At 38.4% G+C, this 14,635-nt stretch overlaps 1 protein-coding gene across 1 annotated transcript in view; it reads left to right on the forward strand.

The window, feature by feature from the left end:
* The window catches only part of LOC150102437 (protein phosphatase 1 regulatory subunit 14C), a 95,886-nt gene that overhangs the window by 29,946 nt on the left and 51,305 nt on the right, over positions 1–14,635 (forward strand). The window contains exon 2 of the mRNA XM_090399637.1: positions 1,717–1,974. Within this exon, the coding sequence (XP_090255763.1) occupies positions 1,717–1,974 (258 nt within the window). The remainder of the gene's footprint in view (positions 1–1,716; positions 1,975–14,635) is intronic.

The raw sequence follows: 14,635 nt of genomic DNA on the forward strand, positions 1-14,635 counted from the left end.
ATAGTGAAGTAGGTGTTATTTCTGATAACTCCTCGCACACAACTCTTTATAAGTGTCTCTTATGCAGTTTTGTTGATACTAAAGCAGGTGTTATTTCTGACACCTACTTGCCACGACTGTTTATGAGGGTCCCTAATACAGTTTTGCTGGAACTGAAGTAGGTGTTATTTATGACTTTTTTTTTTTCTTTAAAACATCAACCATCTTTATTTCTACCCAAACTACGCCCACTGCAGGTTTGCAAACGAATTAATTAAATTTGATTAATAATGTTTATTATAATCAGCCAAAAAATTAAAATCCAGCCAAAAGGCTGCAGGTTCGAATCCTGCCCTGGGCATGGATGTTTGTGATTGTCTGTGAAAATACTAGTAGTGGTGGTTGGTGGTAGATGGCATTGGTGTAGATGATGAAAGCAGTTGTAGTTGGTGGATTGAATGGTGAAGACAGAGAGTTGTAGAGCAGGTGCCCTCCCTCGATGAGTCTTTGGACTCTCTGGAGGGGTCATGTAATAATAATGTAGGTCTCTCCAATCTTTTTTAATTTTTTGTCTTGTAATTTCATGTTGAATACATAACTTCAATTCTGTATTTATTTGTCTTGCTCTGGGATGGTTCTGCTGTTATCTGATTCTGCTATCAGTAGATACTAATAGATTAGTTAGTAGAACTACCCTTATGATATCTGAAGCCTGCTGGATGAACATTGTACTGAAAAGTTGTATTCAAAATCAGAAGCAAGAGATTGACGTACAACAAAATTTTAGTTCTTTTTATATTTATTTGCATTCTTATTTTTGTCGACTTGGAATGGGTCACAGACCAAGGTCCTAACTGCCATCTCATTAACACTAGAAGCTTCATGCATTGTTGTTTTAGTAGTCTTCGGACTTAAAAAGTGCATAAATCAATCCTTTGCTAATGCCTCATTATCAAAATGCCAATTCCTTGACCTAGATTATAACTTTGTTAACAGCACTTGTTACTAGTTTAGCACTCTTGCCAAATTATAAGCATTTTTATAAATCACCTTCTGTAATAAACTTAGCTATTTAGGCATTAAGAGAAATCAAAACTGTATTAAGCTTTTTAGCTATTTAGGCATGTAACTTTGCCTCAATTTCTTCATTGTCTTTGAGAATTATTCATTTTATCATAAGGTATATTCAGTTCTTGAATGATTTTGATTGGCCATTTTTTAAGAATGTTAAGTATATTTTTCTTACATGATATCGTACAGTTTATCTTATCAGAAGAAATGAGTCTATAATTGTATCACAGCTAAATACTTAGTTTTCTAAAACATGGTTAGCAGCTGATGAAGGTTAATTAAATGCCATGAAATAGAGGGAGGAATACATAACAAGCACTTACAACAGTGAAATTGGTGTAGGAACTAAATGATAACTGATTATCTAGGATGCAAAGTTCTGTAGCAGAAAAAAAAGGTACACACACACATGTGTGTGTGTGTGTGTTGGTGAGGTAGTTGAGACAATTGGATTACCGAGTAAGCAAAGTGTTAGTAATTATAGAGCACCAAATATATGAATTGTCGAAGACTAGTGATTATCAGTGACTTGTATATATTAGTTATCTTATTTGAATTTTGATGCAGCATTACTTATAAAATATTGTACTTTCTTATTTTGCAGTTGTTTCATATATAGTAGTATTTTAATTGCTAAAAAAATTAATATAGCTTATTTTTTTTTAGATGGAGTGCAGTCTACCTGCAACATTTTCTGCCAAGCCAGCTTCAGCAACTTCTGGAATGAAAGCAATGCAAGCTGGTCGTAGTCCACCAAAATCTATGTTGCATGTAAACTTTGATCCTGACACAGAAGAGATCCATGAAAGAAAGAAAAAATATCTAACAGCAAAATATGGACAACATCAAATGAGCTTAATAAAAAAGCGTTTAAGAGTTGAAATGTGGATGTATGATCAACTGCAGAGCTTATATGGATGCACAGTATGTAACTTTGAATTTATTAAAAACAAACAAACTCAGCTCTTTGTATGTATTATGAGAAGTGAATAGAAAAATTGAGATTATTATACAGTTGCTCTTTGAAGAAGTGGGTTTGAACTGCGTGGATCCACTTGTACACAGTGTTTTTTTAATAAATATATTGGAAAAGTTTTAGAGATTTGCGACAATTTGAAAAACTCTTAGATGATGTAGCTTAGTAATATCGAAAAAATTAAGAAAAAGTTAGGTATGTCATGAATGCATAAAATATATGTAGATACTAGTCTATTTTATTATTTACGACCATAAAGTATACATAAATCTATTATAAAAAGTTTAAATTTATCAACACACACACACACACGCACACACACTTACAGACCGTACATAACTATTTGCAGTCAAGAGAAATGTAAACAAACATAAAGATGCAGTATTAAATCATAACTACATGAAATTAACTGTTATTAATTTGTTAAATTAATTAACATAAAATAAAAAGTTTATAACGATTAATTCATTAGAGTATAGGCTAGACTACTGCAAAGCAATTGTATCTATTGCACCAGGCTACTATGATGCAATCATATTGCTGCTTCTTTGTTATCAATGCCTGAATCATTATACTTGTAAATAAATATGAATAATTTCTTTTTTCACATTATCTTTTCATTTTTGATGTCTAATAATACATATAATACCTATAGTGTTTTGTATCATATTTTCATGTTGAGCCCATACACGAGAGGTTAGTAGATCAACCTGTAGTACATTAGTACCGTGTATGGGTTGGGAAAGAAGGTACTTGTTCACATTGGATTTGAATGACTGTATATTGTATTCCTTAGGGAACCCATCAAGGGGAAGACTGTTCCATAATATAGCAGTTGCAGGGATGAAGGAGGAGGAGAAGAAACTTATTCTGTGGATTTCAATGTGCACTGTGTAGGGATGTTGAGCAGTAGCTGCAGGTGTTCCAATGAGCTTAGTACTAAGTGGGGGAATTATTGATGCTATTTCGGATGAACATTTTCCATGAAATATTTGTAGAATACATATAATACAGAGACTGATCGTCTATGCGAAAGTGGGGGGAGTGAGTTGGTAAGAGATGAGTCATTAATATGTCTGATTGCTCTCCTCTGTATCGAGTCTAGCATTTTGAGGGAGCTTTTTGGGCCCCACCCCATACATGGGAGCAGTATTTGATGGTTGGGCAGATTTGTGATTTGTATTAAGATTAGCAGCTGTTCGGGGTGAAGTAACGTCTTGAGTGAAAGAGAAATCCTAGTTTTTTAGAAGCTGAGGATGCAATGGTTGTTATGTGTTTATGCCAGGAGAGACTTGATGTCAGGGTAATTCCAAGAAGAGAAATCTCAGATTGTCTGGATATTTGGGTTGGGGTAAGCTGAAGTAGGTCATTGATATATAGTAGGAAGAGGGTTGGTGAGAGGACAGAACCTTGAGGAACCCCAGCATTAATTGAATGGTGAGAGGATAAGGAGCCATCCACCACCACCACGCATAGTGTGCATCCAGACAGAAAGCTGGCAATTCAACTACAGAGGTCTTGAGATAGACCAAACGAGGGCACGAGGGCTTGTTTAGTAAGCCCTTGTGCCAGACCTGGTCAAACGCCTTGGAGATATCAAGTGCAACCACTTGAGATTTGCCAAACTTCTCCATGGCATTTGTCCAGAGATGGGTGACATATGTGAGCAGATCTCCTGTTGATCGGCAGCAATGGAATCCATGCTGGCAGTCGTTTATTAGACAGGTTGCGTCAAGGTAGTAGGAGTTGGGAATTGATTTTTTCCATTACTTTAGACAGGACTGAGGTGAGCGAGATGGGGTGGTAGTTAGATGTCAGTGACTTGTTGCCCTTCTTGGGAATGGGTTGAATATAGGCCAATTTCCAGGCTGTGAGATAGATACCAGTGGAGTATGACAGTATATATAAGCGACATAGGACAGGAGACAATTCTGGTGCACAAACTTTCAGGACAATTGGAGGAATGCCATCAGGGCCAGGAGACTTTTTTGTGTCTAATTTGGACAGTATTTTGCTGATCTCTTTCTGGCAAAAGGATATAGTGGGCATCTGGAATGGTTGGGTGATATTTGCCATTGTCAATTATGCGTGCATTGGAAGCAAAGTGTGAGGCCAGGAGATTGGCTCCTTTTCTGAGGTGATGATGCAATGGAGCCATCTGGGTAGGATAGAGGTGGGAATAATGTTGGACAGAAGTTATGACCGAATTACTTTTGCGAGGGACCAAAAGGCTCAGCTGCCATTTGGATAAGCTGCTAATTTTTTGCTTTTTGCTCTTTCGAACTTTGTTTTAGAAGCATTCATTGCTTTTTTTGCATTTATTTCAGGCTTGGGTATAAGTTCTAAAGGAGGATGGGGTTCTTGATTTGAGCCAGTAATGGTATGTTTGTTTTTTCATTTGTACAGCCTTGGTGCATCTTTTGGAAAACCAGGGTTTAGTTAGGGAATGGCAAGTCAGAGTACTGTGGGGAATGTATGATTCCATGCCAGTGAGGATTACTTTGGTTATGAGTTCGGTGCATGTGTTTGGGTTGGAAGGTCAGAAGCAATGGTCTAACCATGGGAATGAGGCATAGAAGTTGCGGAGGCTGTCCCGCTTGGCACTGTTATAATGCCAAACTATTGTATGGGAATGGCTTTGTAAGCATTGCTGCATGGGGGAGGAGATGAGCACTAGGTTGTGGTCAGAATTGCCTAACGGGTTCTCTACATTCACTGTGTATTTGGAAAGGTCATTATTCAGGAAGAGGTCTAAGGTATTTGGAGAGTGGTTTGGGTTATTGGTATTCTGGTTGGCATCTCAACTAGTGTAAGGTCATTAGTGATGGCGAATGTTTCAGCATCTCTGCCTGCAAGATCTGTATAGCTGGAGGAGGAAAGCCAGTTGGTGTTGTGGACATTAAAATCTCCTAGGAGAATGATTTCACTGTTGGGAAAATGGGACTGGAGGAAGTCAATTTTTAAGGAGAGGAAATTGAAGAGCTAAGAGTGGTTGGTCACATTAGGGGAGCAATAGAGACAGCATATTAATTTGACTGAGTTGGGTAGGGATATTTTCATCCAAAATTGGGTGTTCTCTGACAAGGTATGTTGGAGTAAATGTATGCACAGACACCACCCTTGGGTCGAAAGGAGTTAAAGAGTGTGTAGTTTGGAAGGTTGAGGTGAATAGTTCTGGAGGGAGGAGATTTGAGTTTCTGCCAGAAAGAGTAGGTGCGGTTTGGTAGACTGCAGGTGGTAGTGGACACTAAGGTTGGAGTTTAGGCCACGGATATTGGTAAAGTGGATTTGAGGGTTTTGTGAGCCATATGTTTGACCCCATGGGGTATTGCACATTTCCTATGCAGTGCCTGCATACTGGTCATGGTGGCTTCTAGTGGCATCACTTGGTTTTTGCACCAATTTAGCTTGTTTGTAGTCGCCATTTTGCCGTTTTTCTGCAAGTTGTCTTCGATGTTGGCATCCATGTTCTCTTTGTGCAAATGATAAATCTGGTTGAGCACGTATGCGTGATTGCGGATAAGTGTCTTTGAACTTGTTGATCGCTGTTATTAATTTTGATGTGCTTGTTGGCATGTCGCAAGTCACTTTTACGAGGCGTGGAAAGTTCGTTCTGCCCTTTCTTTTGTTTATGGGTTCGAAACAATGGCACTGGATGATATTTTTAGGATCAATGTCGCATTCTTCTGTTAATTTGATGATGTCTTCATTCAGTGCTTTTCTGTTTTCTCTCGGAAAGTTTAAAATGACGGCGTTGAATTTTTTGTTTTTGGCTTCCGTTGAGTCGTGCACCGTTGATGCAATTATTTCATGGAGTTCATTCGCAGGGAAGAGTGAGCTTGCATTGCGGTGCTGATCATCAGTTGATTCGAGCTTGGTTTCTAGTGCTCATATTTTGGAGGAAAGAGTTTCATTCATAGCACTGATGTGCTGTTCTCGTTCAAGGTTATAAATTCGTTTGCCTAAGTTCAGGAGCTGTTTTATAGACGTGAGGTACAGCAAACAGAAATAGTACTGGTTAAGGTCTATATATCTTGTGTGGAGATTCGTCCATTTTTGCACAGGAAGCATGTATCCATTGGCAACAGAATTCACACATACTTTTTTTTTTTTAATCACTGATATCAATTTTGCAGTTGTGACAATTTATGAGTTTGTTGGCAATCGACAGCGCTACACTGGCAAGGCACGAAGTGCTTGCTTGTCATTGGCTTTTGTTGCCGCCATCTTTGCTTCTCACGGTAGGCATAGCGGGCACTTGCATGTGGTCAATTTTTAGATTGAAATATAATTGGTTTAATGCACTAAAAGTACTTACAGGTTGTGCTGGAGTTTTCTGCTCCTTAGTACCCACTGTTAAGATTTCTGTTTGATGTTTAATTTGAATGGGAAAACTCTTGGAATAGCGATAAAATGCGGGAGCACTAGTTTATAGTAGCTTAGTCGCAGATGCCACCTGTGAATCATATAAGACAATACTGATCTTGTAAACAGATGACGTAGACTTATGGTATTGATAAATACATTACAGTACTGTAAATGTATTTTCACTTCCTTATGATTTTCTTTAATAACATTTTCTTTTCTCTAGCTTACTTTATTGTAAGAATATAGTATATAATACATATACCATACAAAATCTGTTAATCGACTTTTTATGTTATCGGTAAGGCTTCCTTTCAACAGTAGGTTATTAGTAGTAGTTAAGTTTTTGGGGAGATTTTCAAACGATGTGGGGGATCGGCGGCCCTAACCCCACGTTGTTCAAGGGTCAACTGTATTTTTTGTTTGAGAATGTTGCATATTAATGATTTGTAGCAATTTTTTTAGATAAAATTTTGAAGAATGTAATTTGGCTATACTTATGTAGTAAACCAGAGCTAACATCTCAAGGAGAGAGGGTTGTGGACTTTGCAGTAGTGTTTGATCTGGCAATTGTGAACTCGTTTTTCTTCAAGAGGGAAGAACATTTGATAACATTTAGAAGTGGTAACAACAGCTCACAAATTGACTACATTTTGACTAGAAGAAAACATCTTAAGGTTGTGACAAATTGTAAGGTAATTCCAACAGATCAAGTAGCACAACAACACCGACTGCTGTGCGCAGACTTTAAATTAAGATCGAAGATAAGAACTTCTGGTTGCCATGGGATGAAGACAATTAAGTGGTTTCGCTTAAAAGAAGAGAGTGTGAGGAATCGTTTTAGGGAGAGAGTGTTAGAGAGGATTTCGGATGGACTGGAAAGTGTACAAGATTGGTGGAAACATAATTCAAAAGTAATCCTGAGCTGTGCAATTGAGGTGCTTGGTGAGACATCTGGAAAGATTAGAGAGCAGAAGGAGGGTTGGTGGTGGAATAATGATGTACAAGTGGCAGTGACAGCTAAGAGGAAGGCAAAGCAGAAGTGGGATGAGTCAAGAGTGGAAGAGGACAGAGAGGTGTACAAAGAGAGAAAGCAAGAAGCCAAGAGAGTTGTGGCACAGGCGAAGGCCATGGCATATCAAGATCTGTATGATCAATTAGAAACAAAGGAAGGACAGAGAAAAATTTACCAACTAGCGAAATGTAGAAATAAAGCAGCTAAGGACATCTTACATGTGAGGCAGATCAAAGATGCTGAAGGAAGAGTATTATGGAGGGATGTGGACATAAGAAACAGATGGAAAATATACTTTGAGGGACTTCTGAATGAGGAAAATGCAAGGACTCACAGAGGAGATGGGCAGCCTTCTGAGGGGATGGTGCAGAACATCAGTAGAATGGAAGTGACGGAGGCCATGAAGAGGATGAGGAATGGAAAAGCGGTGGGCCCTGACAGAATTCCAGTGGAGGCATGGAAGGCACTGGGGGAAGAGGGAATTGACCTGCTGTGGGACCTGTTCATGAAAGTTTGCCAACAGGAAAATATACCCGAGGAATGGAGGGAGAGTACTCTTGTTCCCATCTACAAGGGTAAAGGGGATGCACAAGACTGTAAAAATTACAGAGGAATAAAGTTGATGTCCCACACAATGAAGATCCTAGAAAGGGTTCTTGATGGTAGATTGAGGGAGGAGGTGGAGATTGCAAAGGAACAATTTGGCTTCATGCCTGGTAGATCAACAACAGATGCTATCTTTGGGTTACGACAGATGATGGAAAAATATTGAGAGAAACAAAGGAGCTACATCTGGTATTTATTGATCTGGAGAAAGCATACGATAGAGTGCCAAGGCAAGAAGTCTGGAGGTGTCTGATGGAGAAGAAGGTGCCGGAGAAATATGTCAGGTTGGCGCAGGAAATGTACAGAAATGTGAAGACAAGTGTTCGGACCTGTTTGGGACAGACAGAAAGTTTTTAAGTAACAGTTGGCTTGCATCAAGGGTCAGCATTAAGTCCGTTTCTGTTTAATATTGTGATGGAGGTGGTAACAGAGGAGGTGAGAGAAGATGCACCTTGGACAATGTTGTATGCAGATGACATCTTGCTGTGTGTAGATACAAGAGAAGAAGTGGAAACTAAACTGGAAAGATGGAGAAAAGTACTGGAAGAGAGAGGTATGAGACTGAGCAGAAGTAAGACAGAGTATGTGTTGCGCAGTGGGCGGTGGCCAGGAGACAGACCTGGAGCTGGAAGGAAATGTCATCAGGAAGGTGAGAGACTTTAGATACTTAGGTTCGACAGTGGAAGAAGATGGAGGAGGTGAGAAGGAAGTGGGATGCAGGATACAAGCAGGTTGGAGGAACTGGAGGGAGATGGCTGGAGTGTTATGTGATAAGAGGGTGCCGATCAATCTGAAAGGCAAAATTTATAGGACAGTAGTGAGGCCAGCTATGACATATGCTATAGAAACTGTGGCCCTGAGGAAAAATAACATCAGCAGGATGGAAGTAGCAGAGATGAGAATGCTTAGGTGGATGTGCGGTGTGACCAGAAAGGATCATCTGAGAAATGAGAATTGGGATACACCACTATTGCTCCTCCATATTCAGCTTGCTGATACCTATTAAACTCTCTAATACTGTCTCTTTAATACAGTGCATTAATCTACTATCCAATCTCATGCATTGCAGTATAATTACAAGGCTTGTTATTATTGCATGGGCATCTCCATGGAGTCCTAAGACTAATTGTGGGAGACACAAACTGTCTACACAATTTCTATTGTATCTCTCCTTGAAACCATTAACAGATCAAGCACTCACAACTGACTCAGACAACTCATTCTATTCATTCACCACTCTCCAAGTGAAAAATCCAGTCCTCTTGCCCATTATAACCATACTCCTACCCACCTTCAGAGATGGCCTCTTGTTCTGTCCCCTCTAGCCAAGTCCTGCATAAATTTTATAAAATCCTTCAAGTAACTTTAAATGTTCCTATCATATCCCCCTTCCCCCCCCCCCCTTTTTTTTTTTCCTATCCAACTTTTGCAATCTAACCTCATAGTAAGACAGACCACTTACCATCTTGGTCACTGGCTTCTGGATCCTCATCACTGCTTGTTTCATTTAGCAGTTTTTCAAAGTAATTAATCCATACTTCAAGGATATCTTTTTCTCCTGTTTTCTTGTCACCTTTATCATCTCTAATTCCTTTTACAGTACTCTTTCCTCCATTTCTGAGCTTCTTCAACGACCTCCAGAATATCTTGCAACCTTCTTGATATTTATTTTCTATGTTCTTGCCAAAGTCCTCCCATGACTTTTGTTTAGCTAGTTTTACACAGTGTGTTTCACTTTCTTACATTTGTCTCTGTATTCTCTAAGAGCAAAAGCTGATTTATTTGGCAGGAACTTTTGATATGCTTTTTTCTTTTCCTTCACTGCCTCTTTAACTTCCTGTGTCCATGGAGTTCTGATTTTTCTATCCTTTCAGACAACCTCACCACATGCCGCTCTGACTGAATCAATCAGTGTTTTCTTCAGGAATTGCCACTGAATATCCAAAGTTTGGTTCCTGTTCTCAAACTCTTTCATTTTTTCTTGAATAATGTTTTTGTATTTTAGTCTACAGTTCACATTTGAGAAATGCTTAACTTTAATTCGCTTAAAACTTTTACATGTTCTTCTTTTCAATATGAAATTCAATTTTATCCTGCTCAAGACTAAATGGTGATCACTTCCAATTTCAAATCCTCTGTACATTCTGGTGTCCTGCACCAGGGAGAAAATATCACTATCAACAATAAAATAGTCAATGAGACTTTTCTTATTCTTTGCCTCTTCTCTTCATGTGAATTTATGCACATTTTTATGTTGGAACATGAGGTCTGATGTCGGGAATCAAAAGAAAAGAGCTACAAATTGCTGCATGTTAAAGGTCCTAGGGTCTTGTAGGGGTTGAATAATCAATGACTTGAATGAAGAAGAAATTTGGCAGGAAATCAAGAACGAGCCAGCAGAAGGAAAGAAAGACAAAAAGGAGCATTTGCATGTGAACAAAAGATTCATGTAAAAGGCAGTGCTGAACAAGAATTGTAAGTCCTTATGTATGTGATAATTCCAAACAAGAATGTATATCAAGTGTTTATGGGTACAATAATATGATGTATATTGATATTATTATTATTATTATTAAAACCTTCATGGAGTCAAAAACTCATCGTGGGAGGTCCACTGTTATACACACAGTTTATCATACTGTGCCTTAAATATATTCACTGTCTCTGCACACACCACACTCTCGGGCAAAGCATTCCAATCACTCACCACTCTCCATGCAAAAAACCTGCTCCTCACTCCCTTGCCTCACACCCTCCTTATACAACTTCCAGGAATGACCTCTTGTTCTCCTGCTATCCTCACCCATTCTGTGCAAAACTTCCCCAACATTAATCTGGTAATAACCTCTTAACAGCTTATATGTCTCAATCATATCCCCCCCCCCTCCTCCTTCTATCCACCAATTTCTGCAAATTGCATTTTGTCAATCTGTCTTCATACTCTACATTCCAGAGACCAGAAACCACCTTAGTCAATCATCTCTGAAATTTTTCCAATGCAATTTCATCTTTTTGAAAACCAGGTGACCAGATCTGTGCACAGTAATCCATATGTGTCCTGATCAAAGCCTTATACAAAGGAACCATAACATCCTTACTTCTACAAGTCAATGTCCCCTGCATCATTCCCATTATCTGCTGTGTTGTCTTCACTATTTTAGTAACATGTCCCCAAAATTTTAGGTCCTTGTCTACAATCACTCCCAGATCTCTCATTTCCTCTACCTCTTCCAAGATATTTGCACCGATTGTGTACTTTACATCCCATCTCTGCTTCCCAAATTTCAAAACCTTACACTTTGAAACATTGAATTGACATCCCCACTTATTTACCCATTCAGCCAGTGTATTCAAGTCCTCTTTGAATTAAGTTAATGTATATTTGACTAGCAGGATATTCTAGATTGTGAATTGGCTTTAAAGGAAGAAAAGTAGAATTGAGATTGACAAAAACTTGTAAAGGAATTGTGTGTATGTGTGTGTTAATGTGAATCAAATAAATATTCCTTTTTGATTTAAATAAATGGTTTGTGAACAACACATTGGAATGATTCTGTCAATGCACTGTCCTGAACATTTCAAACATGCATAAGATAAAAGTTTATTTGATCAATAATCAAGCCACGACTAATTTAAGGCAAGGATTAATATAAGCGGGGAATACAAACAATACCTGCTTTGTCTTTAGCTTAAAATCTCGCACTCAATAACATAGTCTAATTGGCACAGTCATAAAATGAATAAATTTGTTAGACAATAGAGTGTGAGAACATCTAATAGAAATAAATAAACGACGATAGTCGATAGTTAAGGCAGTTGACCATTCAAGACAATTCACGAAGTTTTAAGTAAAGAACAACAAAGACAAAGTAGGGTATTAGAAATGCAGAACTTTATAACAGTATATATGTACATTCACTGTTACTGTGATAACTAAAGCTGAGGTTTCTTATGAAGTTGTGTCAATTGAAATTGTTATTATTGTACAGGCACAACCATGGAGTCTGAAGACTTAACATCACCTTGATTAAGTATGACTGTACTCAATTTTGCATCATCGGTAAATAACTAAATATTTCCTTTCAGATTTTCCTATATCATTTATATGCAAATTAAACAATAGTGGTTCTAGCATGGAACTTTGCGACACACTACTAGTCACCTGTTTTTTCCTGGATTATTCTCAGTCATATACTACTTTTTGATAACTGTCTGTCAGTCACATCCTTATCCACATAACCAGTGTCATATTATTATTATTATTATTATTATTATTATTATTATTATTACTCTTAAGAGAGACCTCCAGGGAGTCAGGGACTCATTGAGGGAGGCCACCTATCATACGCATCAGCTATCATACTTATTCTTGAATTCATTCACACTGCTTGCACTCACAACATCCCATGGCAATCCATTCCAATCACGCACCACCCTATGAGAGAAAAATCTAGTCCCTCACTTCCTTTTTAGCGCCATTCATTCTCAGCTTTCAAGGATGCCCTCTTGTCTTTTCCTCGCCCTCCATCAATTGAAATCCTGTATGACCCTTTCAGAAGTTTATAAGTTTCAATTATATCACCCCTCTTTCTCCTGTTTGCTGGTATCTGCAGTCTACAAATTCTCAATCTGTCTTCATAATCAGCATTCCATAATTCTGATATCATTTTTAACACTCTCCTCTGCACGCTCTCTAATATATCATAATCTCAACAGAAACCAGACCTGCGCACAATAGCCCAAATGAGGTTTTAACAAGGTCTTGTCAAGTGGCAAAATAACGTCCTTATCTTTACATGTGAACATTCATTTCAGCATTTCAATTATCTTTTGAGTTGTATTTGCAATCGTTTCCACACGGTCCCTGAACTTCATCTTCCTATCTACTTACATTCCAAGATCCCTAGCCTCATCAGTTTCTTCAAGCATGATTCCATCAATATAATATGACATTGGATATCTAGTCATGCCGAAGTGAATGACTTTACATTTACTGACATTGAACTGACATCCATTTTCCCATGTCCACAATTTCAGCCTATTCAAATCATTCTGCAAGTATTGCATATCAGCAGCATTCCTGATTACCTTACCTATCTTTGCACCATCAGCAAATAGCTGTATGTCACTTGTCAAATCCTTCCCAACATCATTTATGTACAGATTGAATAACAGTGGACCAAGCACTGATCCTTGTAGTACACCACTGGTTACCTTAAATCTTGCAGACTCACATCTCCCATATACAACTTTTTGATGACTGTCAGTCAGCCATCCTCTTATCCACGCTAATATTCTATAATCCAAACCAATATTCTCCAATTTATGCAACAGTCTTCTATGCTGTATTCTGTCAAAAGCCTTAGCAAAATCCAAAAATATCATGGTGTATCCATTTCCCCTTGTCTAGTTCAATGGTAACATTGTTATAGATTGTGAGCAAGTTGCTAAAACATGACCTTCCCTTAGTAAACCCATGTTGCTCATTGCAAAGTAGAGATTCACTGTCAACCCATTTCTGAATGCGAGTCGTAACCAATTTTTCCAAAATCTTCACCACCACTACCACCACTCCTGAGATACTAATTGGTCGATAGTTGGATACATCAATCTTTGCACCACCCTTGGGCAATGGAATTACCATACATTCTTTCCATTCCTGTGGAATCTTCCCTGTTCTGAGACTCATATTAAACAGTCTGGTCAAAGGAATAGCCAGTTCAGCTGAACACTCTTTTAGCACACATGCTGATATCCCATTAATCCTTATTGCTGAATGATGCGTTTTTGCTACAGCTCTAATACCTCGACCTCATACACCTGAGTTTCTTCATCCAGCGAAGAGATAGCAGTGAGCTCTTTGTCACATATACCTCATTCTTGTTCTAATCGTATAACAGAGCTCCATCTGGTATTCTGTCACATGCTTTGCAAAATCTAGCAGAATCATTGTGTGGCTATTCTTTATCTAATTCAGCTGCCACTCTGTTATAAAAGGTTAGTAAATTATTAAGGCATGATTTATCCTTCACAAGGCCATGTTGTTGCCCCCCTCACAGAGTATCATATTCTTATCGACCTATTCTCGAATTCACTTTTTGACCAATTTTTCCTGCAATTCTACCACTACTGCTGAAATAGTGATTGGTCTATAATTTGCTACTGCAGACTTAGAACTTCCCTTACACAAAGGAGTTATTTTGTCCTCTTTCCACTCTCTTGGAACTCTACCAGAGCTGAAACATAAAAAGCTTAGTCTGAGGCATTGCCAATTTCCTTGAACATTCTCATAAAACACAAGCTGATATCCCATCTAATTCCATAGCTGTGTTTACATTGAGATTCTGCAGCATCCTAAGAACTTACAATTTATCAACCTCTGTTCCCACATCAATCTGTTACAGCAGCAGTAATCTCACTTGAATGATAGCAAAGTGGTCACTCAGTATCCCAACTATTTTATCTGCTTTTGTTGCTTCCTTACCATCAGCACTCATTAAGGTTATTATTCCATTGTGATTCTTCTTTGTACTTGCCATGTGATGTAATAACTCTTTGGGATTTCCTTTGACCTGCTTGGCTAGTTTCTTCCTGTAATCTGATTTTACGTCACCTTTCTTGCC

Source organism: Typopeltis vanoorti, chromosome 10 (assembly GCF_054136105.1).
Source record: "Typopeltis vanoorti isolate ZY-2024b chromosome 10, IOZ_Tvanoo_1.0, whole genome shotgun sequence".
Taxonomy (NCBI): domain Eukaryota; kingdom Metazoa; phylum Arthropoda; class Arachnida; order Uropygi; family Thelyphonidae; genus Typopeltis; species Typopeltis vanoorti.